Source organism: Enhydra lutris, unplaced genomic scaffold (genome assembly GCF_002288905.1).
Source record: "Enhydra lutris kenyoni isolate GAN:26980312 unplaced genomic scaffold, ASM228890v2 scaffoldscaffold60, whole genome shotgun sequence".
Taxonomy (NCBI): domain Eukaryota; kingdom Metazoa; phylum Chordata; class Mammalia; order Carnivora; family Mustelidae; genus Enhydra; species Enhydra lutris.
Window position 1 is genome coordinate 7,472,045 of NW_019154144.1, and position 24,231 is coordinate 7,496,275.

General features: G+C 37.1%; 1 protein-coding gene across 5 annotated transcripts in view; it reads left to right on the top strand.

The window, feature by feature from the left end:
* LOC111158523 (neurobeachin) overlaps positions 1–24,231 on the top strand; it is a 672,328-nt gene that overhangs the window by 595,401 nt on the left and 52,696 nt on the right. For all 5 annotated transcript variants that reach the window (XM_022520602.1, XM_022520603.1, XM_022520605.1 and 2 more), the window contains 2 exons: positions 4,742–4,861; positions 16,802–16,954. In XM_022520602.1, coding sequence (XP_022376310.1) covers positions 4,742–4,861; positions 16,802–16,954 — 273 coding nt within the window. The remainder of the gene's footprint in view (positions 1–4,741; positions 4,862–16,801; positions 16,955–24,231) is intronic.

Sequence of the window (24,231 nt, forward strand, 5' to 3'; positions counted from 1 at the left end):
TACTTAGAGAAAGATGAGGAATTCTGTTTTTTTATTATTTTTTAATTATTATATAAGTTTCAGGTATTATACAAGTTTCATCTTTCTTTATAATTTGACATCTGTGTTTGCTACAAAGTGATCACCACCCGCAGTCTAGTTACCATTCATCGCCACACAGTTGACCCTCTTCAACCACTTCAACCACTGCCCAAAGCCCTTCACCTCTGAACCACTAGTCTATTCCTTGTATCTATGAATTTGTTTTGTTTTACCCTTTTCATTTATGGTTTTGTTTTGTGTGTGTGTGTGTGTGTGTGTTAGATTCCACATGAGTGAAATCATACAATATTGTCTCTCTATCTGACTTATTTTGCTTAGCATGTAATACACTCAGGGCCCATCCATACTATTACAAATGGGACAATTTCATCCTTTTTTATAGCTGAGTAGTAGTGCTCTGTATAAATTCACCACAGCTTCTTTATCCATTCATCTATCAATGGACACTTAAGTTTTTCCCTATCTTGGTTATTGTAAATAATGCCACAATGAACATAGAGGTACATGTATCTTTTCAAAGTAGTCTTGTATTCCTTGGATAAATACCCAGAAATGGAAGAGCTGGGTTATATGGTAATTCTATTCCTAATTTTTTGAAGAATTTCCAACAGATAAGGAATTTTTAACCAAAAGCCTGGTTTAAAATAGGTATGTAGGTCAATTAAAAGAGACTTTTTGAAGATTCTAAAAGATACTTCTGGATTCCTTCAAACGGAATGGGAGAAAACAAATTTCTGGAGTTAGACAGTACAAATAATAGCTCCTCCATTTCCTAGAATATGACCCTGAATTTTCTCATATGTTAAACAGAAATAATTATACCTACTCTGAAGGGTAATCACAAGGATGAGTTAAATGAAATAATACAGGGCTGAGCACAGAAAATGTGCCCAGTCGTCTTTGTTCCCTTCCCTTTGATCTTTATTACGCTTCATGTCACTCCAAGATACACACCTTTCTTTGGTAGAATTGTGTTCCAAGCACTACCTGCACTACCTATTTCCCCCAAATAAAGGAAGGCAAAGAAGAAAAGCATAGCAGAGAGGGACTTAAAAGATTCTTATGAGAATGCTCTGCAAATATAGAAGACAGAAGAATAGAGGAATTGAGTGAAGAGAAGAGGGGCAGGGAAGAAGATTAGATTGCCCAAGATAGAGTTCATGGGTCTGTAATCATTGAAAGGCAAGAAAAGTTGTTAGTGTCCTCACAGGGGATAAGGTTCTGATAGAATGCAGTAGGACAGATACAACTACCCAGTGCAGGTCTGGTTGGTTGGGTTTTCTAGTACTAAGACAGGGTTGGAAGATACAAAGAGACCTTAGGGTAGATGTAATTAGAAGAAGGAGGTCCATCAGCCATTCATATGACAGGACCTAACAGGAAGCTCGTAAAATCCAACAAATGCCCACATTTTAATTTCTGAAATTTCTGCTTAATATTTTTTCATTTGTACATCTTGCAAACCAAAAGCTTTTCTGGTAGAATGATAAATTATCTAATATGCTAATGTACACACAGAAAATAGTTCAATCAGCATATGTTAAGTAAAAAAATACAGAAGTTTCTTAAGCGTAATATAGCACTTAATCGTCTCTGTTAGTGAGGCGTGAGTCAAATGAAAAAAGAAAAGCCTTCCACTGTGCCTTGAAAGTAATAAGGAGACACATGGAAAAAGGTAATCTCTACGGTAATCAGAGCTTGAAAGATCAATACTCACTTAGAAACAAATAGGTTATCAATTTCCATTCGTATTCTACCACTGTCGCAGCTGGAGGCCTTCAGGAATAATGAGAATATATGTCAGTAATGTAGTATGTGACCCTAAAACAGTTGTTAATCAGATCTTTTTAAAAGCTACTTAAAACTGTGAAATGTGGAATTCTTCCATCTTCTCCACCTTTGGGTGCCACCAGTTTCATAAACTTAATGAACAGAAGGAAAAATAATTCTTTAATTCCAGATTTCTTTGTACTATGCGCACCTGTGCTATTTTTGGCATGCCTCTGTTAAGGTTGAAAACCAGGAAGGATTTTATAATTTAGGTCAGGATAGAGATAGATCAGTTTTTACTGGCTGATGATAAAAAAAAAAAAAGTAAGGCTTTGCATGTATAAATGGGTCTTCACTCAGATCTGTATAATAGGTTAAAAATTGTAGAGACAAGTGCCATTCTTCTAAATTAATCTCTGGCTACACCTGCAGAGAGAAAGAGAAAAAAAAAAAAACAAAAAACACCCAATATCGGCATCCTAGAGCAATGAAGAAGTGGATTCTGAAGTTATACCGTTTTGGTCAAACAAGTAGTTAAGAACTGACCAAAACTATCTTACTCTTACCCAGGCATACCTAATCTCCCAACATTAATTGTATGTTGAGGTGCATTCGAGAAACCTTTATTAAACACTGACTATGAGCCAAGCCGGGTACTTGGTGCTAAGGATACAGACATGGATAGGACCTAAGGCAGCACGCATCTGGCCAGGTTGTCAGTCTGGCGTGAAGCCCAGCCCAGCAGTGGAGACTTGACACAGTACATAAACCTATAGTCATTTTTATAACTGTGTCAGGTGAGACACTTCAAGCTTTCTCAATATTGTTTAATTGTCTTTAATGCCCATAATTATCCCCTAGGTGTTGTCCTTCCCAATTAACATAGATGAAGGACCTGAAGCAGTTACTTAACACGAAACTTAAGGTTAAATAACTTGCCTAAAAGAAGTTAATGGTTTGTTCCACCAAGATTCCAATTTACATCTGTCCTATTTCATTCAGTTTGCCATTTGCTACTTCTAGCATGGTTTTTACCCCCACTTGAACTTTGTGCCAGGATATGCCGCATTAATTACCTAATGTTTATTAGTTAGCTAAAAAATCTGCAAAGCAAATTGATTAGTGAAGGACATCTCATAAGATTTTTCTTCCTAACTTAATTTCAGTGACATCTATTTGTCTTTCATATCACTTAAAATCTTAGACAGCAATATGGGCTTCCTGGATGCAGATCTGATTTTCAGGAGAATCAGTAATACAGACCTTCTCAATATATTGTTATATCATTCTTCATCCTATCTCTTTAATCACACCTTACTGTCATCTGATAGTGAACATAAAAAATTGGTGATCTATTACAAACTTATAACACTGATGATGTCCAGCCACACTAAATTTCAGGAAGAGACTGAGGAAGATGAATGGTTGTGCCTGTTGGCCGGCAGCTGGCCCTTACAGCCAATGACAACAAGAAAAGTTTGAAGGGGCCCAGTGATGTTTTATAGGTATAAAAGAATCATAGGGATTATATACTGAAGAAATGTAACTGTTCAGGAAAACATCATGTAGATGTCTTAGCGTTATTGAACCTAGGGGATGACATGTCATTCATCCTAGACTTAAGAAAGAATGAAATCATGGAAAAGAATATAGATATTTATCTGTGTTATACTTGTAGTTAAGAGATCCTTGGTAAGAATAAATGTTATTCAGAAGTGAACTTAATGGCATCAGAAATAATGCCTCTCTCCCAACATACAAAGTATACAGAAAGCATTAAAACTAAGTGCATTAGAACCATGTGATTGTTATTCTTAGGTTTCCTGCTATGGGCATGCACTGGGTGGCAGATACTGTGTTTCTATGAGGTGACAGTGACAGAGTACCGAAAGGACTAGAGTTATCTAGTCCTATTTGCATTTCACTTTATTTCATTCATTTCTTCACCAAATTATACATGGAGCAACTTCTGTGTACCAGGTATTGTTCTAAGTGTTGGAGATAAAACAGGGAGCATGACAGGTTTCTGTGGGGGGTGGGGAGAGATAGACAAGTTACAAATCACTTACAAAACAGTGTGACAAGTGTTTTAGTGACATATTTAGAAAATATAGGTTGTATTTGAACATACTGGAAAGCTTGGCAAATCAAGGAAAATCTTTCAGGAGAAAAGTGACATCTTGGCTGGGGCATAAAGGATAGTTCTGGCTGAGACATAAAGGATAGAAAGAACTTAGCCAAGCAAGGATGGTGAAGGGAAGGGATAAATTGGTACCAGGCAGAGGGAACATCCCCTACAAAGGAGAGAAAGTGAGAGCAGTGTGTCACGACCTGTGAATGTGGAGAAGGGAAGGTGACAGGTAAGTTTCCAGATCATTCAGGATCTTTTAAGACAAGTTGAGTGATTTAGAATTTCTCTGAAGAGCTCTGAAGAGCTACTGAAAGATTTTCAACAGAACTTTGCATTTTAAAAAGATCATCAGACCATGATATGGTACATGTACTTTTAATAGATTTTCATAGGTAATAGAAGATGGCCATTCCCTACCCAATTCCACAGTGCAGTAATCAGTGCCAGAGTGATATTCTTCAGCGGTATTAATACATTATGTATGGCCTTAGTTATGAGAAAGAACATCTGACTTACAAACTGATAATAATTCAAAATCATTCATCATTAAATCATTAGAGCACTAGAACGCCATCATCGTACGGATCAGAAGATGAAAGCCCAAGAAGCAAAATGGCCCTCAGTAGCCCATTCGGGCCCAGTCAGCCACCCCCTGACTCTTCAACATAGGCGTCTTTCCAGGACCCTGCACTGTTTCTACCTCACAGGGGTTTCAAAGACCATCATATTTTACAGTGGAACAAGGCAGCTGCCTTCAGGAGGATCAAATTCCTGATTCTTCTTCCTCTTTTCTCTTAGGAACCTTTCACAACCTTCTTCCTCAATGCAAATGATGGAAAGTTTGACCATCCAGATCGAACCTTCTCGTCGGTTGCAAGATCTTGGAGAACTAGTCAGAGAGATACTTCTGATGTAAAGGTGGGTTCTTTTATTCATTGATAGTAATTTAATTTCAAAATATGCAGAAATATTGATTTTTAAAAATTTAATTGGATGTATAAGACAGTTTTGTTCCATTGTATTTTAAAAGCATGTGGTACATCTAACCTAAAAGGAAACTAGCGGAAATAATTTTGAGCATCACAGAAAATGATTCAGAATTCATTTATATTATTCAGTTAAGGTGTTTTCGTAATTTCAAAAAATTCCTATCTAATTTAGATCGAATAATCTGGAGATGGAAAGAAAAGGCCATAAATTGCCTTTCCTGCTGTTAACTCAATATTTGGCCCATTCCATAAAACACAGCAGGAATTGGATTTGACCTTAATGTGTCATATTGTTATAGCTTGCACAGCTTTGGGTTTACGTAGCCTGGGGCAATTAATAAAGCATTAATGACAAGACCCATTTAAAATGTAGGCTTTTCTGTACGGCCTTAGCTTTTACTTGACTGTGCCTGGGGATACCATGCAACAATACACATTAGATTAAACCAACACACACACAATACCCAGGAACAGCCAGAGAGCAGAGTAATTTTACAGTTGGTACTATTTAACTATTGTTAAATACTAATATTTGTTATTCGTTTATATGGGATTTTGTTTCTTAAAAAAGGTTCTATTCAAAACAATAACATACATTTGTTCTCTCATTTTTCTCATTTATTCTCTGATACTTAGATCTGATCAGGTTATTACACCACGTATATGTGTTCCTAAAGCCTCTTTCTTCAAGGTAGTTTTTTCCCTATCATTGCCATTCATATTGTTAAATATAAAAATATTATGGAGTTACTCCATTTAGGGTCTTAATCCAACAAAAGGCAGTGAATTGAAGTCAAAATTATCATTTTCATATTTGTGTTTATCTATTGCAAACATTTTTAAAGGCAATCACAGTGTTACTGAAGTGTAAGAAAACTGGTTGAATACAACTTTGTTCAGTTCTTTTTGAAAGCAGAAAACAAACAAAATTGATCCGTGTCGCTTCTTCATGTATTTTGTCCGATTACTATCAAAGTTTGCATAAATGAATATTAATTTGTGCATATAACATATTCATATTTGACAATAAGATAATTTAACATGCATCCTTACTATACTAAACTCTGAAGGCATACAGTTTTCTCCCAGCAGCCTTATAACTTCGCTGAGGAATTAAACTCTAAAGCATCCACGAACCGTCATTTAAACTGACTCCTTCCCAGTGAAATCAGGGAGAGAATCCGTTTCTTCTTTTGTAACACACTCAGAATTTACGCAGAAAATGAGGAGTCCAGAAGCTTCTAGAATTAGCCTAATGTTCATAAAAAGCACTCAATAAGTGTTTTGTGTTTGAATTAAATATTATTATCTATATTTTAAGTCTTCCTGTCATATTTAAGGTTATTCATATCTTAATTCAGAGCAGTATCCACATTGTACCAAATTATATCAAGTGAAAATGCCTGCTCACTCTTATCAGACATCATCACAAAAAAGAAAATGGGCTTTTCAGCTTAATTCAAAGACCTACCCTCACAAACCCACACACAGATCAGAGTTAATCATTCTAATTTACATGAGTAGATACAATGTTACACTTTACTTTCTATACTGAGAACTTTATTGATGCTTCTCTTCACCAAAAATATCTCACCAAGGTACAGGTTAGTCTCCGATGATCAATGTTCCTATCAGGCTTTTCCCTCTACAACTGCTAGGATTTCTCCCAGAGTTTTCCTGTTCTGGTACTTTCAAGAAACGCTTGCGTGTTGTTACCAGTTGTGTTCCTTTGGTTCCTGGGGGTCACATCATCAAGGACAAAGACCAATGTGGCTGTTGCTAAATGGGGAGGTTTTTTTATTTTTTATCCTCAAGCAGCTGTGCCAAATACAAACAAGACTTATTCCCCCACGCCCGAACTTAATTCGTTCATAAGAAGCTCATTTCCCCAGCTTGACATTGCAGGGATTTTTCCCCCCATTTTCAGTTCTCTTTCATATTTTATGATAACATATCGTGAATATCTTTCCATGTAGACCCATTCTTTTTCAAGGCTGCACACTGCGCGCATACACGATAATTTATGTAGACAATCTCCTGTTTATGGGTAGTTTGTCTTTCTCTGCGATTGTTCCTGTTCAACACAAGGCTGCAGTGAACACCCTTGCACGTGATCTTGATGAACTTTGCGTATACGTGTAAAGGATAATTTCTATTAATGGCTAAATGTCTATATACATTTTTAATTTGGAAAGATATTGCCAAACCATTATTCCCAAAGATGATAATTCACTCCCTAGAGCATGTGTGAAGATGCTTCCTTCCCCACGCCCCCCCTCATCATTATTATAATAAATAGTGGAATTTTTGCTAATCTGGTGAGTGAAAATGGAGTTGTCTTTGTTGGGGCTTGCATGTCATTAATTGTGAGTGAAGTTGAGCATTTTTCATGTTTCGTATTTCAATAATTGACACCTAAACTTAGTCATATCTTTTCCCATTTTTTAGTTGGGTCAGATATCTTTTTCTTATTGATTTGAAAAAGATCTTTGAAATCGCATCAAACTGCATTACAAGTATGGTTTCTCAGTCTTCTTTCCTCTATTTTGTGTGTGTCTGTGTGTCCAAATGTGTCTGTCTTTCCATGTATGGCATCAGAATTTGAGGGTTCTCATTAAGGAAATGTTAAAGAGGTTTTTTGGTAATACTGGTAGTAAAATGAGACTTTCTAAATTCACATTTAAATATATTGATTAAAACACATGATATTTTTTTCCGTCTGAAATAATACTTGATTTAGCAGGGAAGAATATGTTACCAAGAATAATAATAGTTTTGCTAACCATGTGTTAAAACCTAAGCTTTTGATTTCTTATCTCTAAACTGTTAAATAAAGCATTGGATATAATTTTAAGGAAATGAGTTTCCATTTATGAAGAAAAGTATGTCTGCAATATCTCCTAGCTTAGATAATCATATAAGAAAGAACTAGAATGGAGTGGTTGGTTTCATTCGGTCTGTCTTTATTAACATCAGTCTCTTCCTGTGGTAATGCATACAAGCTGGGCAGAGATGGAGTGTTGGTGAAGTGACCTTCGGGAGCCAGGTCCCCTGAGTTAAGTCAGACTTGTTAGTTTTTTACTTTATTTTTATTTTCTTTTTTATTTCTCTCCTCTAGTGTAGTCTTGGTAACAATGACATTCAACTCACTGGAGTTCTCACACTACAATTCCTTAATGCCTTCAAAAGTTGTTATATTACTTTTGAATAGCTATGTAGATGTCAGGAAAGGTAGCTGTGACAAAATGTCATTAAGGTGACATAGTGTAAATTAATACAGTTAATGGAGGTGCTCGCCACTGACTCATTGACCCATTATGAGCTCTTGTGGAATTAACGAATGCCAGGGCATCAATCTTTTGAAAAAAAGGAAGAAAAGAAATGGCAGCTTTAAAACCTTGCAGTGAATTATATTAGAAAAGTGAAAACGTCTGGGTTGGATTTGATTTCACTAGGAAGCCATAAAATGGTATGCTCTCTCAACAAAATATATTAAACTGAAATGTCAGATTTGATGCAATAGGTATACAATTATGATAGTGTTAATAGTGGTCTTCTATCACTCTAAGACATACTTTCAAGTCCAATTTCTCAGCAGCTTGAACTTGTCATAAGCTTGTAAATTAGAAATTGTGTTTGAGGATATTTTCTTATTATTGACAGAACGCATATAACACTATTAACTGTACCGTGGGGTTTTAGTATAGCTGTTAAAATAAACCAGAAATCACATTTACGGACACAAAATGCCTGTTATAATATTCATCTTGCCATTTCTTTGATAGTATTTGGTGTCTTTCCACACTGTTTTTCATTTAGGAAACCTTAAACTACTTGGACTGTTTGCTTAAAGGGAAGCTAATTAACAGAAATCTATCAGTGGGAAGAGAGTAAGCTTACATGAAGTAGACAAGTTGGTCTCTGAAGTGCCTTCGGAAAGAGCGTGCTTCCCAGTTACCAGAGGAGCATGCATGCTTTCGGAGTGGTTCTCAGTAGTTTTTAAACATGCTTTTTGGTCATTTATTTGGTAGTCTTCAGAACAGCCCTGTGAGATAGCTATCGTTACTCTCGTTTTGTAAAGGAGATCCACAGATATTAAGTGGTCTGCCTAAGTTCACACGGCAGGTAAGAAGGAAGCCAGAACTAGTACCAAGGTCTGTTTAGTTATGTAGTGCCTTTTCATTGCTTGGAGTGCTGCTTTAATTCTTCTGCATGACCGTATCATCACATCCAGCCCCTTGGACTAGCTCAGAATCACTGATCAATCAAGTGTTCCTTTAGTCATTTTTTGCTGTGTAACAAACCACCTCAAACCCTAGTGGCTTAAAAAATACAGCCGTTTCTTTCCCTAGGGTTCTGCAATCAGAGTAAGGTTCATCAGGTACAGCTCGTCTCTGATCCACCTGGGGACAACTGGAGGGGGGGCCTGTTTGGGTCTGGAGGATTCAAGGTGACCTCACTCACTTATCTGTTGCCTCAGCAAGGAATGCTAGAACTGCCGGAGCCTGGCTGGCCCTCTCTCTGAATAGTCTTTCTAAGAAAATCACACTTCTCTTCACAGTGGCTTGCTAACAAGAGGATTAAAGCAAAACAAAACAAAAAAAACTGCAAAGCTGCTAAATGCCTAAACTTGAGAGAAACAGCATTCTGTTGGGCAAAACAAGTCACAGGGCCAGCCCAAATTAAGGAAGGGGAGCAATGAACTCTGCCTCCCAGTGAGCTGAGCAGCAAAGTCACATTTCAATAGGACATGGAGGTTAGAGGGGTGTTGGTGGCCCTTTTTGGAAATAGTCTCCTAAAGCCCTTTCTCTGGTCACAATTCACGTTCCTCTTAGATGCAAAATATACTCAACGTGTTAGCCACATTACTGTGTCATGGTCAAAATCTAGTATCTCATGGTCTGTATCAGGTCCAGATACAGAAACGATGCAGAAATTTCTAATTGGGACACCTGGAACCTAGAAAGGCAAGCTAGCTGTCCCGTGTACACTCGGCATAGGGTGGTAAGCCAGGTAAACCTCAACAGACTCCACTCCAAAGGAGGGGATGTGGAAGGTCCAGAACAGCGTCTGGTTCTTGGTAATTACAGCCAGGCACGTGTTGCCAGTTTCCTGGACTCTGGGGTCAGGTCCTCTGAGACCTTGGCTTTGCCCTCTGGATCAGCTTTCCTCTCCATAAAAAATAGCCCTTGTCTGCAGCTGAGTGGCTTTCTCCAAATGCTTCCTGATCATCGAAAGTTGAGGCCAAGGCATCTTTTAACCTCCTTTAAAATTCTGTGGACTTTCTATGTATCAAATTATAGTTCATTATGAGAAAAAAAACGTGCACCAAAAAATCCTTTTGAGATAGGATCCCCTCCGTTTCTGACTGAGTTAAGATGCTGTTTATGATGCCCTTAGGATTCTCAGAATCCCTTTGTGTGGCTGAGTGGTTCTACAAACCACCACCTTAAATTTTGCTGAGCCCTTATAAAGGGGTTTATAGCCACGCCTTTTACCCTGTGGCCACATTTGATTTGCAGCGCCTTGGAATCTCTCTTTCTCTAAAATAAATAAATAAATCTTTATTTAAAAAAAAAAAAATCTTGCCCAAGCTAGCAAGAAGTCCAGATTTAATATCTATTTAATTCTGATGCACATAAAATAGCTCTTCCTGGTAGAAGAAGAGATCACCCCAAAACTGCCTCCCTGCCCTGTCTCCCTCTTACCTTCAACTAACCGCTCGCCTGAAGGACCTCTGCTTAATCTAACACAGCTTGAAAACTGTGGCCTTCAGTATTGTTTTTATTACTGTTTCATGCCTGAAACTTAGGAGATGATAAACACACAGCAGTAATTGATTCTTCTTCTTTTTTTTTTTTTTTGTATCTCAAACATTTGTACTGAGCATGTCTTTTGTACTAGACACCATTGCTAGCTAGTGAGTGGTGGGAACCAGTGAGCAAAACAGACAATGATCTCTACTGTCATGAGATTTCCAGTATAGTGTGACACAGGAGCCTAATATATATTATATGTATATATAATATATATTTCATGGATAGGAATATATTGACTATTGATTATATGAACATTGAATATGAATATATTGAATATATAATATTATATTATTATATATTATAGTTGCTATGCAGAAAATCAAAACAGAATGAAGTCATACAGAATGACAGGCTCGCTGCTTCAGAAGGCAAAAGAGTGACTATAAGAGCAGAGACCCTGGATTTAAAGCAATTGGTTTTGATTTGGGGCTTTACCACCTATTTCCAGTGTAGTCATTAGCAAATTACTTAACGTTCTTTCTGCCTCAGTGTTCATGTCTAGAAAGTGGGAAGAATGAGAATACCTACCTCGTGAAATTTTTGTGATGACTAAGAAAATCCATATAAAGCACTTACAACAGTGCCAAGACATAGCATAAGATACAAATAATAGAAATAATAAATTAAATAAATAAAAACATAAAATGCAAAATAACATAAAATTTTTAAAGAGATACAAATAAATTCTATGTACTGTTTTAAGATTGAATGACCAGAGGTAACATTTCAGCTCATTCCTTGTCTTAGAGCACAGATAGACATCTTCTTGGACTTCACAGTTGAATATCCCAGATGAAACTCACTTATTCATGAGGTTTTTCTTTTTTAAATAAGCAAATCTTTTAAACTATATAAATATGAATATAAATGATATACTAATGTCCTGTATTTATATACCAACATTAAATTTTAAAATGCTATTTGAAACAAGATCTTTTAATCTTTTAATTTTAAAGATTTAAAATAAACTGAGGCATTAAAATTTATACCCACTCTACTGCTTTAGCAACTTCTCCCTAGACTGTGTGATTTTACTGGTTCCTTCCCCTTCAGAAAAAGAAAAAAAAAAAAAAAAAACTTTCCCAGCTCAGGATTCAGGGTTCAGACAGCTTTAGTCCCACACAGTTCTGGTCTTTTGAAGTTTTTAGGGGCCTTGCAGTTAAGCTGAACTTCAGGAATTTCTTTATATTTGCCTTAAAAAATGTGTCTGTTTGTGACTGTTCCCTCTATTAGAAATCTGAAAGCATTTCTTCAGCCCTTCAAACATCAGGCATCTAACAGCTTTTTCCAGCATCTTAGTCAACACCCTGATTAGTGAGCATAGTTTGTCTGCCCAGACGGACTGGAGTGGAGAGCACAGCCTTTACTAAGGGATCATCCTGAAGGCCCTAGTCACGCTACTTCATGTAACTGGCCTTGATTAAAGCCTTCCAGAATGTTCCTTCCTGCTGAACTCCTTACTTTTCCTCCTACCTTTCTAGGTAACCATCAGGCGTGACCTTCCTTAGCCTTCCTTTTCCTCCTTAGTGGCCACCAGCTTTTAGCCCCTTCTTATGCTAGAGAGTTTGAATTGAAAAAAAGTAGGTCTTGTTTCTTCCCCTTCTGCAGTTTGGGTACAACTTTGTCAGCAACTTTAGAACCAACTTTTTCTGTATTTTAAAGTGAACTCTTTTACACTTTTAAACCTTTTATACCTAACTAGGATAAGCAAGATAACATTTTTTTTTAAACTGCGAAAATTGCCCCTCAAAGGGTGCAAATTTTATGACGGGGTTCATCCTTTTTCTTTTATTTAATAAAGTCCTTCATTGGCTCTTTTCCGATCTTGAGGCATTCTTCCAACCATCTGCATATTGCCCCAGGGGATTTCTAGTTATATTAAAATAACTTTACCTAATATCATCAATAGCTTAATATTTAATGAGCACCTGCTGCATACAAATTATAACACCAAGAGCTAGGAGGGTTCAACAAAATAGAAGCCTCACAAAATCAGGCTTGAAAATCTGCTTTTACCCAAATCGGTATTAATGTAAAATCCTAGGGCTTTGTTGCCTTTCTGAATCTAATTTAATGACATTTAGGAAAATAGTAGTATGGTGGTAAGTAGGTTAATCATAACCATATAGTTTATGTGACCCTTTGCCATAGGGAAGAATGGAAAATAATATATTTGGGAAACATTATAAAGCACCAAGACAGTCGAAGATAAATTAAGACTCTTTGGGCTGTTTAAATAAAAAATAAATCTATATTGCTTTTTCCTTGTGGCAATATCTCTCTGTCTGCCCTCCAGGAAGCTTAGACAGTCTAGTTTAGAGATGGGACATGAACACAAATAACTGATAAAAGGCAGGAAGGGAAACCCCTGACTCCTGTTAGCCTACGACATATAAATCGTGCTCCACAAAGAGCAGTCGACTGTGTGGGCTTACATTCTTTCCCACCTTCTGGACCATTGGAATGCTGTTGTCATGCTGTGTCACATAAAGAATGGGTAATGTGCAAACAGTCATATTCTTTACCTTTCTCTACATCTTTTAGTAATTGTTCGTGCTTTCCCAAACCATGAGAGTAAGATCAAAAGAAAATTATAAGTTTTCTCTTAATGCACTGAAATAATAAGTGAATAAATATTGTCTTGGTCAGCTTAAGCATCTATATTTTACCATAAATTAGGGAGCTTCTAAACAACAGAAATTTATTTCCCACAGTTGTAGAGACTGGAGGTCCAAAACGAAGGTTGCCCACATGGTCAGGTTCGACGTCTGGTGAGCGTCTGCTTCCTGGTTCACAGATGGCCTTTGTCTAGCTGTGTCTTAAGTGGCAGGAGAAGTAGACTCCCTCCTATAAGGACACTAATCTCATTCAAGATGGCTCCACCTTCATGACCTCATCTAATTCTAATTAACTTCCAAAGACTCCACCTCCTAATACCATCATAGAAGATAGAGTTTCAAGATTTGAATTAATTTTTTTTTAAAGATTTTATTTATTTATTTGACAGAGAGAGATCACAAGCAGGCAGAGAGAGAGGAGAGGAAGCAGGCTCCCCACTGAGCAGAGAGCCCGATGTGGGGCTCGATCCCAGGACCCTGAGATCATGACCTGAGCCGAAGGCAGCGGCCCAACCCACTGAGCCAGCCAGGCGCCCCAAGATTTGAATTAATTTTTAATTTTTATTTGTTTATCAGAGAGAGAGGGAGGGAGAGATACTGAGAGAGAGATCGCAAGCAGGGAGGATAGAGGTAGAGGAAGAAGCAGACTCCCCGCTGAGCAGGGGCCCGGATGCAGGACTCCATCCCAGGACCCTGGTATCATGACCTGAGCTGATAGCAGAGGCTTAACCAACCTGAGCCACCCAGGCACCCTCAACATTTGAATTGTAGAGGAACAGAAACATCACATCATAACAGTTATGTACTTCTGATTGCATACAGATCAATGAGAATAGGAATGATGCTTTTCCTCTACCTTCTAGTCTGTGATCACACACGCCTTTACCAAAATCCTCCTTCAAAGCAATATACTATACACCATTGTGCTTACCCAGCCCAGAAATCAGCTCATTATAGCCACTGCTGATAGAATATTTCTGAAGCAGTCTTTAGCTCCTGCCTTGTCCACCCACTAAACTATACCATGATTTGTAAATAAGGGTGTTGGTTTACCTATTGGTTTTTCTTTCAGCCCTTTCTCAATTTCCCCTTTCACATACATGTCACTGAAAATTTACATGAGTTTCTATTAATCTCACCATAATTCTCCTTTCCCACACTCTGTTATGGCCTCGATATCTTATACATAGTTTGTTTTTAATGAATGAGTATCACACAGTGTGAGCCACCTAATTCCCTCTGTTCTTTGTACACCAATCCTCACCTCTGTTGCAGGTTGTCCTCCCTAGTAAAGTCCCACAACATGTCCCATTGCTGTCGCTCGCACTTGCCCTTCTCCCCCTTCCCTCCCATTGTCCTTACTGCTTCTGGTTCCCCTTCTCCCTGCATACACATAGACACCCAGTCTCTCCTCTCCAGTCCATCCTTTATGTTGACACTCAAAGTCTTGTTATAAAATAAATTTGTCCAGTAATATAAAATCCAAACAGCTTAGCTTGTCATGAATCTTCCTTCATCACCTCTTCCATATAACTCTCATCAGCCCACTTCCCCCATCTTGACCTGTATCCCCCAGTATATCCTATACTCCACTCATACTCAGTCCTTACCCCTTCCTGGTAATACTCCCTGATGGTCCCCCTGCCCCTTCCCACCACCTTTATCTTTAGGCATAGTTGAATTCAAATATCTGGTCTCCAGTGAAGTCTTTCCAGACTTGCCCTGAGTTCCCTGCCTTCTGCTCTGTGTTCTCTTGTTCTTGGTTCATACTTCTTTCAAGCTATTATTATTGTGTAGTATAACCATCGGTTTATGCATTTACCCTGTGGACTAGATTATAAATTCCTTGAAATAAAACCATCTCTTGTTCGTTCTTCTTTCTTCATACCTGTCACAGTGCCCTGTACTCAAACTTTATTATGTTTTTTTTTTTTATGGTTCATATTTATCATCATCAGAATGGATAATAATCAAATTCTCACAGAATATTAGAAAGATAAACACCCACTTATGCCATCACAGACAAATGCTGGTTTTAGCAGGAGAACCCATAAAGAGAGAGGTTTTGTGTATGCTTTTCTTTGAAAGTTAATAATTTGATTTATTTGAAGCCATCAGCGTTTGGTGGTTTTTGTTTTGTTTTGTTTTGTTTTTAATTTTTCTGTGAATTTCTCGAGAAGACCCCAGCGAGAGTTGAATTTCAGGCACTACATTATCCACATAGATCATGACACAAATAAATGATCTTATGCTTTTCACAATATAATTTAAAGTTAATTTAACCCTCATCTTGCTATTTGAGAAGATTGTTGTTGGGTTTTTTAAATTATTGTATAAATGGTATACATAAAAACTACAGTGGTTTTTGTTTTCATTTTCTTCCAGTTGCTTAAAAAAAAAAGGACAACAAAAAAATATTTCTAGGGTCATAAAAGCAGCTCATTTCTATACCAAATTTATTCCAAAGAAGCATAAGCCTCATGTTAGACATTGTGCATCAAACAGAAGTTTGCCTTGAATCAAGTTGTTTATGCCATCTCTATATCCAAGTAACACAGGTTGTTTTTGCATCCAGTTTATTAAAAACCAATACCATTCAGGTGCTGTGTTACATATTTAGAAATTACTATCACGCTGTATGTCATCTCTTCATTGTGTTTACTGATAGGTACAAAAGTAATTTTGGCAAATTATGAAATAAAACTATGAATCTTTTTATAAAAATCATGTAGTGTAATTGCCCTTGTGATTAAAAAGAAAAGTAGAAGATATGACATTATTTCTAACCAATACTGGCAGCAACTTTTTTTTTAATTGGATATTTCCTTAATAATATTCAGAAAAGGGGCACCTGGGTGGCTCAGTGGGTTAAGCCTCTGCCTGCAGCTCAGGTCATGATCTCAGGGTCCTGGGATCGAGCCCCACATCAGGGCGCTCTGCTCAGCAGGGAGCCTGCTTTCCTCTCTCTCTCTCTCTCTGCCTGCCTCTCTGCCTACTTGTAATCTGTGTCTGTCAAATGAATAAATAAAATCTTTAAAAAAAATTTAAAAAATAATATTCAGAAAAAGTTGGTGAGTGGCATAGACTTGTAGGTATAGCTTTACATATTTGTTTAAGAATGATATTGTGACCTACTGCGGGTCCTGTAACCCATTTCTCTTAACCAGTTCTGGCAAGATAAGATTGAAAGGCTTATAAACATAAATTATCAAATAAAATGTTCAAGAAAAATATTTGTCTTCTCTTTCCTTCTCCTTTCTTCCTTCTCTTCCTCTTACGTAAAGAAAATCAAACGAAGAATAGAATTAGGTAATAAAATATTGAATTTTAGTAAAGAAAGTATTTAGTCCAGTTCATAGTTAACAAGCTATAATACTTTACTTCAACTCATTTTTAAAGTGGTTTAACATGCCACATTTTTATTCCTGGCAGGAACTAATTCCAGAGTTCTATTATCTACCGGAGATGTTTGTCAACAGTAATGGCTACAATCTCGGAGTCAGAGAAGATGAAGTTGTAGTAAATGATGTTGGTCTTCCCCCTTGGGCAAAAAAACCTGAAGACTTTGTACGGATCAACAGGATGGTAAGAGAAATTTTATTTTTGCTTGAGCGGTCATCAAGAAGTAAAAACATTCTGTTGTTCTCTTTTGTTTCTATTAACAAATTGCCATTTAACATCTATAAATACAAGTTTAAAATTTTAAGAAAAAAGAAGGCAAGTATTTTACTATTGTCTTTTGACACTGTTCTTTATTGTGGAGTGGATTTTCCTTTCATGAAGACTAATAAAGGAATGGTAATTCAGTTATATTTGCTCCCTTAGGAGAAGACAGTCAGATGAGCATCTGTTAACTAAGAGAAGATATTCTAAAATGCTTGAAATAAATGTCCACTTCTTATTTTTGTCTACCAGCTAAATCTGGACTCTTTTTTACTCATAAAATATTCAAAACAAAATAATTTACATTTAGAACATATTTGCATGCAGGAAATCATAAGCTGTGAAACATACCTTCAGATATCCTTGTGGGGCACCTGTGTGGCTCTCAGTTGGTTCAGGATCCGATTCTTGATTTCGGCTCAAGTCGTGATCTCAGGGTCCTGAGATTGAGGCTCTTGCAGGACTCCGTGCTGGGAATGGAGCTTGCTTAAGATTCTCTCTCTCCCTCTCCTTCTGCCCCACAGCCCCCCACTCACGTGCTTGTGCATGTGCGCACACACACACACACATGTTCTCTCTCTCTCTCTCTTAAAAAAAAAAAAAAAAATATATATATATATAATATACTTGTCTTTAAGAGAACACCCATCTAGTAAACATTCTTAAATTGAAAAATGTCATTACTTTTTAAATCTGTGTGACAGATATCTGGCAGATATCTAGGTATTCAGATAAAAAAAATGTGTAAATAGAATGTTTGCATGTGGGTATTTTATAGATTTTGATATATTTTATCCATATTTCAGAAGATTTGAATCTCAGTGTTGTTATGGTATATGGAAATGAACCACTTTGCCAAACAACCTCCCTAGTATACTATTATTCTTAGTAAATTGAGGAATTAAGAAAGTCAGTGACTCAAAATAAATCTGTTCGCTCACTCCCAAATTTTTCCAACTGTCCTGTAAATATATTTTATTTTGTTTTTACACCCAACTTATTTGAATCAGAATCCAAATAAAGTCCACATTTACAATGGAGTTCACATATTCCTTAGTCCATTTTTTTGGTAAGACTTACAGAATTCACATATGTCACACAGATATAATTCACCATACAGTTCACCCATATAAAGTAAAAAATAAATAAATAAAAGGGTTTTCATTTATTCACAGAATTGTACAACCATTACCACCATGCCCTTTACTAGCTTCATTGCTCTGGGTAAATTGTGGAGCATCTCTGGTCCTCACATTTCTCATCTATAAAATATGAATAGATACCTTATAAAATTTTTTTAAAATTGTATATATTTATTTGATAGACAGAGATCACAAGTAGGCAGAGAGGCAGTCAGAGAGAGAGGAGGAAGCAGGCTCCCTGCCGGGCAGAGAGCCCAATGTGGGGCTTGATCCCAGGACCCTGGGATCATGACCTGAGCCAAAGGCAGAGGCTTTAACCCACTGAGCCACCCAGGTGCCCCACCTTATAAATTTTTTTAAATCATTACCATAAAATTCATTTTCTTTTGATGTACAATTTAATAACTTTTAGTTAATTTACAGAGTTGTGTGACCATCACCACAGTCTAATTTTAGAAAATTTCTGTCATTCCAGAAAGATCGTATGCCTATTTGCAGTCACTCCCCATGCCCACCTCCAGCCCAGGCAACCACTAGTCAACTTTCTCTCTCTGTAGGCTTGCCTTTTCTGGGCATTTATAGAACTAGAACTGTATGATATGTGTTCTTCTGTGTTTGACTTCTTTTACTGAGCATAGTTTCTGAGATTAATCCATGTTGTAGCACATATCTGTAGTTGGCTCTTTTTTGTAATGGTAGCCCATGGATGGATAGGCCATTGTTTTGTTGACCATTCATCAGTTGTTGAACATGTGGGTTTCCACTTTTTGGCCGTTACAAATAATGCTGCTATGAACATTCACATACCAGTCTCAATGTGGACATAGGTTTTCATTGTTTTGGGGTATATACCTACAGTAGAATTATTGAGTCATGGTAAATTTATGTTTAACTTTTTAAGAAATTACCTATTTTGCAAAGTGATTGTACCATCTTACATTCCTACTAAGGATGACTCTTTCAGTTCCCCTGTATCTTCACCAACACTTGTCATCGCCTGTTTTTTTTTTTTTATTATAACCATTCTAGCGGAAATCTCATTATAGTTTAATTTCCGTTTTTCTAGTGACTAGTGATGTTGAGTGTCTCTTCATGTGCTTTTTAGATGCTAGAACATTTTTACACATATATTAATAAAACATTAAGTAGTGATTCATTATAGATACAACCTTTGTGTTCCTCATTAGTGAAAGAAGTTCATGTGCCCCCAGAATTTATAATTTTATTAATAGTGTGCCTAATTGAAAGAGAAAAGACAGTTGTGCTTCTAAAAGCAAATCCCCAAGACAGCATCAAATACAGAATTTTGTGAATATAGGGAAAGATAATTATTATGGATAAGGAACCATCAGGTAATTCAGGTAATTAGTACTCATATAAACTAAATAAAAAAGACCATATACACTTGACTAAATTTGCAGAAAAATCATAAGGCTTCATTTATCTAATATGACGGTTAGTAATATAATCCAACTAGATAAACATTCTAGATAAAGGAAGTTTCTAGATTTTTTCACAGCTAAGTGAAAACTTTTTTGGAGGTTTGTTACTTTTCTAAATTTTATACTACTTGGTTCCCTATCCTCTTACATAAAAGAAGAAACTTCTCTTTATTATTATGAATACCCATTATTATTCTATGAAGGCTAGAATTCTGTGTCTATTCTTTTTCTGTTTTCTTCTTGAAATTGGAAGCTATCCACACACTCTCTTTAAGCCATACTGATTAGAATGTAGAATGTGTTGCTTAAAATCCTCTCTGTCCACAAAACCATTTAATCAAATGTATCAAAGCCTTATGATAAATTTGAGTCAGTCAACTGCTAACTGGGGCCCTGGAAAAAATGGAAACATTGTAGCTTTGATGGAATGACTATATCTTCTGTTCACATTTCACTGGTCATTGTCTGATAACGTCTAGTTGAGCAGTGAAGTTCTGAAACATTGATACATGAAGAACAAAATTCCACCTTTAGTAAGTGGACTGATACTATAAGGCATACCCAGTTTATATCCATCCTTATAGCTATATGATTTTGCTAGTACATTCTCCATACTTCCCTGGGGTAGCTGCTCATGTTTGTTTTCTCTACTGTCCTCATTCCAAGACTTACCGCTCACAACTGCTGCAAATCAGGAGGTATATACCCCAATCTTAGTCAACTCACCCTGTACCCCAGTGATGGTCCTAACTCACCTCAGTATGAAGGTTAACCAAGATACAATAATGGCAGTGATGGTCTGTGTAACCTATGCCATTTTTGAGTGTTTATTCTTTTTCAGATACTATGCTAGAGCTTCAGGCACAGTATTCAGGGACACTGTTTTTAATCCTCAAAAAAGTCTTCTAGGAATTATCCTGAAACCCAGTGAGGTCAGTCATCTTGCCAGGTATCTATCGCCTACTTGTCAAAGTGGCAGTGTTCTTATCTGCAGTGTCCAGGATAAAATGGTGACTTAAGGAGCTGTGGAAAGAGAGAAGGGAAAGGAGAAGGAAGGGAAACATGTCTTCTAACAGGAAACCAGTACCTTGGAGTCAGCTGAAGAAAAGAAACAAGTGAGAACTGACCCAAAACCAGCAGAATGTTCCAGCCCCCATGGCCATAGAGACCTGACTCTCTGGGATCCCATTTCTACCTCTTTCTCCTCCAACCCTTACCCTGTAAGGCTCCCTTCCTACCTGGTAAGACCTCTGCTTAAAGCTAAGGAAGTCCTAGGTTCCACTGCCCAGAAGTTGCGAGGAGAAGGTTATCCTTAACTCTGCAGATGGAGGAAAGGCAAACTTCAGAACCACACACAGGATTTTAGAGTTTGCACAGACCTTTATTTAAGTAAGGAAACTGAGACCCAAAAAGGCCAAGCGGCTCATCCAAGGTCTTAACCTAAGTGCTTTTTTATTTTTTTTTAACTTATCATGCCTGGCATTGCAAATTGGAACTCTGAATGTAATATCCCCTAGACCCACTTATGGTCTCTAAAACTCTACTTGTATTTTGAATTAAATGTGGCTTTATAGATCAACTTGAGAACCAAAGCAGATTAGATGAATGCTGTTTCCATTGCAATATCTGTTCCAAAATACCACAAGGACCTTTGGAATAAACCTAGCTGTTATCTGTATACTCTTTATTTCTGCGCATGAATGACCCCCAAACATCGAATTCTGACTGAGACTTACAATTGAATTTTAAGTTATTTAACTGAATTGTTCATATGATCACCATGTAAGATTTTTTAAAAAAATCTCTTTTCCTTAGAAATACCTGATTTGTACCAAATGATTTCATATCATTTGGGTCTTAAGAGAATTTGGCTGATTATTCATTGAAAGATACAGCCTGAGAAATGATTGTGACACTGTAAAGACAAGTTAAACTCTAAAATAGAGTTTCCCGGGACGCCTGGGTGGCTCAGTTGGTTGGGCAGCTGCCTTCGGCTCAGGTCATGGTCCCAGCGTCCTGGGATCGAGTCCCGCATCGGGCTCCTTGCTCAGTGGGGAGCCTGCTTCTCCCTCTGCCTCTGCCTGCCATTCTGTCTGCCTGTGCTCGCTCTCTCTCCCTCTCTCTCTGACAAATAAATAAAATCTTTAAAAAAAAAAAATAGAGTTTCCCTCTTACTTTAAGAAAGAACAAAATCCATGAATACTTTTCAGTAATAACTTATATTTGTAGTTGCCCAGAGTACTTCTATTGCATGTAAATAAAATACAAGAAATAATTTACTCTTGATACTAACCTTACCAGTTACTATCACGTGACTGTTAATTACCTGACTTCTTTTTATATACCTCCTGTATCTTGTCTTTCTATAGCGCAAGTGCTGCTGAGCAAACTTTAAGACAAAATGCAGTGCTTCTTTAAAATAAATCTCACTATTTACTGTCATTGCAAATACGGATTTATCAAGTCAGGTGTGTTGTCAAGCCAAGTACATATAGTGTAGTAGGAACTTAAAGGTTGCATATGATATGGTGAATTAACTGTCCTCAAAGATCTGCTCTCACATATTCAAAAGAAGTAAATTTTATAACTGACTGAAATATGAGACATAAATACTTGTGCTTTTCAGAAAATACCATAAAACATTTTCAGAAATGCATCGTACTTATTTGTAGTTCTTTTTTTAATTGAGGTGTAATTGACATATAACATATTCTTATTTGTATATTACATGTATAATTACATACATATTACATATTATGTGTTACATTTTTATTATAATAACAAGTTGGAACTTGTTTTTGTGAAGAAATGAAAGAAGCAAGGCATGGGGGTTTTCTCTATCTTAAACCAAATTCCTGTTATCTTATCGGCATTCATGAGTCAGTGAAGACTTCAGCTAAATCTTTACTCCATGGAATGAAAAGCTTTACACAAAATTCTGCCTATTGGGAAAAAAATCAAAGTGCCGCCACTTTGCTTCTCTGCAGCAACAGGGTGCAGGGCCAGGTTAAATGGACCATATGTAGGCAGTGCCTGTAGGACAGACTGGGTGGCTTGAGAGGTGTTTAGTCTTCCTGTCATCTTTGCCTGGGTTTTCCTTGAAGGGTCCCTGCAGAATGGGAAGGGAAGGCTGCCTTGGTATCAACAAGGCTCTGCATCTGTAGCGGCCATTCTTGGTTGCGTCAGAATTCTGGCGAAGGGGCAGCGGGAAGTGCTGCCCCTGAGAACAGGGCTAGGGAGCCGCGCTCTCAGAGGCCATCTTCTGAAGAATAGCTGTGTGTCTCTGCAGCTGCCGTCCTCCCTCAGCATCCCCGGTGCTGCTTTCTGTAGCCCACAGTTGTCCTTCACAGGACCTTTTGCTCCAACTTCTGGTCAGTTTTCAGGTCATTCTGATGGGAAATGATCATGCTGATGTCATGCAGAATTCATGTCAAGGCCCCTGTGTCAACACTAGGAAACTTAATCAATCATGTGCCTCTCTCTCTGTTTTTTTCTACTGAAGGAATCGTTATTTGATGACTATTTCTCTAATATACGAAGCCTGAGTAACAGATATAGGTGCAGAAGGGTTTAAATTTTCCACAAATTCCATGAATGCAACCTTCAGTCTTTCAAATTGTTTTATGACATTGAAAGTTTCTAACTTTGTTCCAGCTGGGTAGCTCATATAGGATTTAGTTCTTAGGAAATGGGTTTAGAGAAAATGTACTCTAGTATATGTATAATTTGGGCTGGGATTATCTTCAGTTACTTGAAGGGGTTCTTTGTAATGAGCCTAAAGTATAAAATGAAAATGTCATATATCCCAAAGAAATGACATTCACAGTGGTAAAAAAAACATTCATCTCTTTGTATGGATTAGTATTCTATATCCGTGAGCATTCCCTCCTTCTTCTTTCAAGCTGTTATTAAGAAATTCAAGCCAAGAAGACAAAAGTAATACTATAAAAAGGAATGATATCACTGATGATAAATCAGTTTTATTATCTTATGGCAGCAACTGAAAAGGTATTTGATGCATTTTGTAGAAACTTGCGTATATATACAACTTAATTTCCTTCTCTTATTTTTAAAAATGAGACAGTACTTTGGTTTTTAAGGATGTACTTTTTTTTGCTTAATTGGTTTTCTGGTTATGGGAAATAGTATATATAATTAATTACAGTTGTTTATACTTTGTAAATACAGGGACAAGGACTGTGTTTTACTGAAGAACTGTGAAATCCAAAATTTGATCTCATTAGAAGAACAGGAAAAGTGATATGGACACGTTGGGTAGACATTTCAATAAATTCTAAGTGCATTGAGTTCATACATCAAATATTGGTTTAATTTACCCACACCCGGCTAGGCTGATTACAGCCGACTCACTCATGAAACATTAATAAAGCACTGTGTTCGGTTCTAACGTGATTATAATCTGACCTCTCCACAAAGGACAGAAAGAGAAAGTATCTCTGATAACATTACCCTAATGCTGGGTTCATCAATCATAATCTGCCCTTTTTTAAAATTTGTTTTAGAAAAAGGCCTTTCACGGATGTGCTCTGATAATCTCATCCGGCCCTCAGCCCAGCAGATCCCTGGTGCTCCTGGACCAAATGTAGAACAGTCT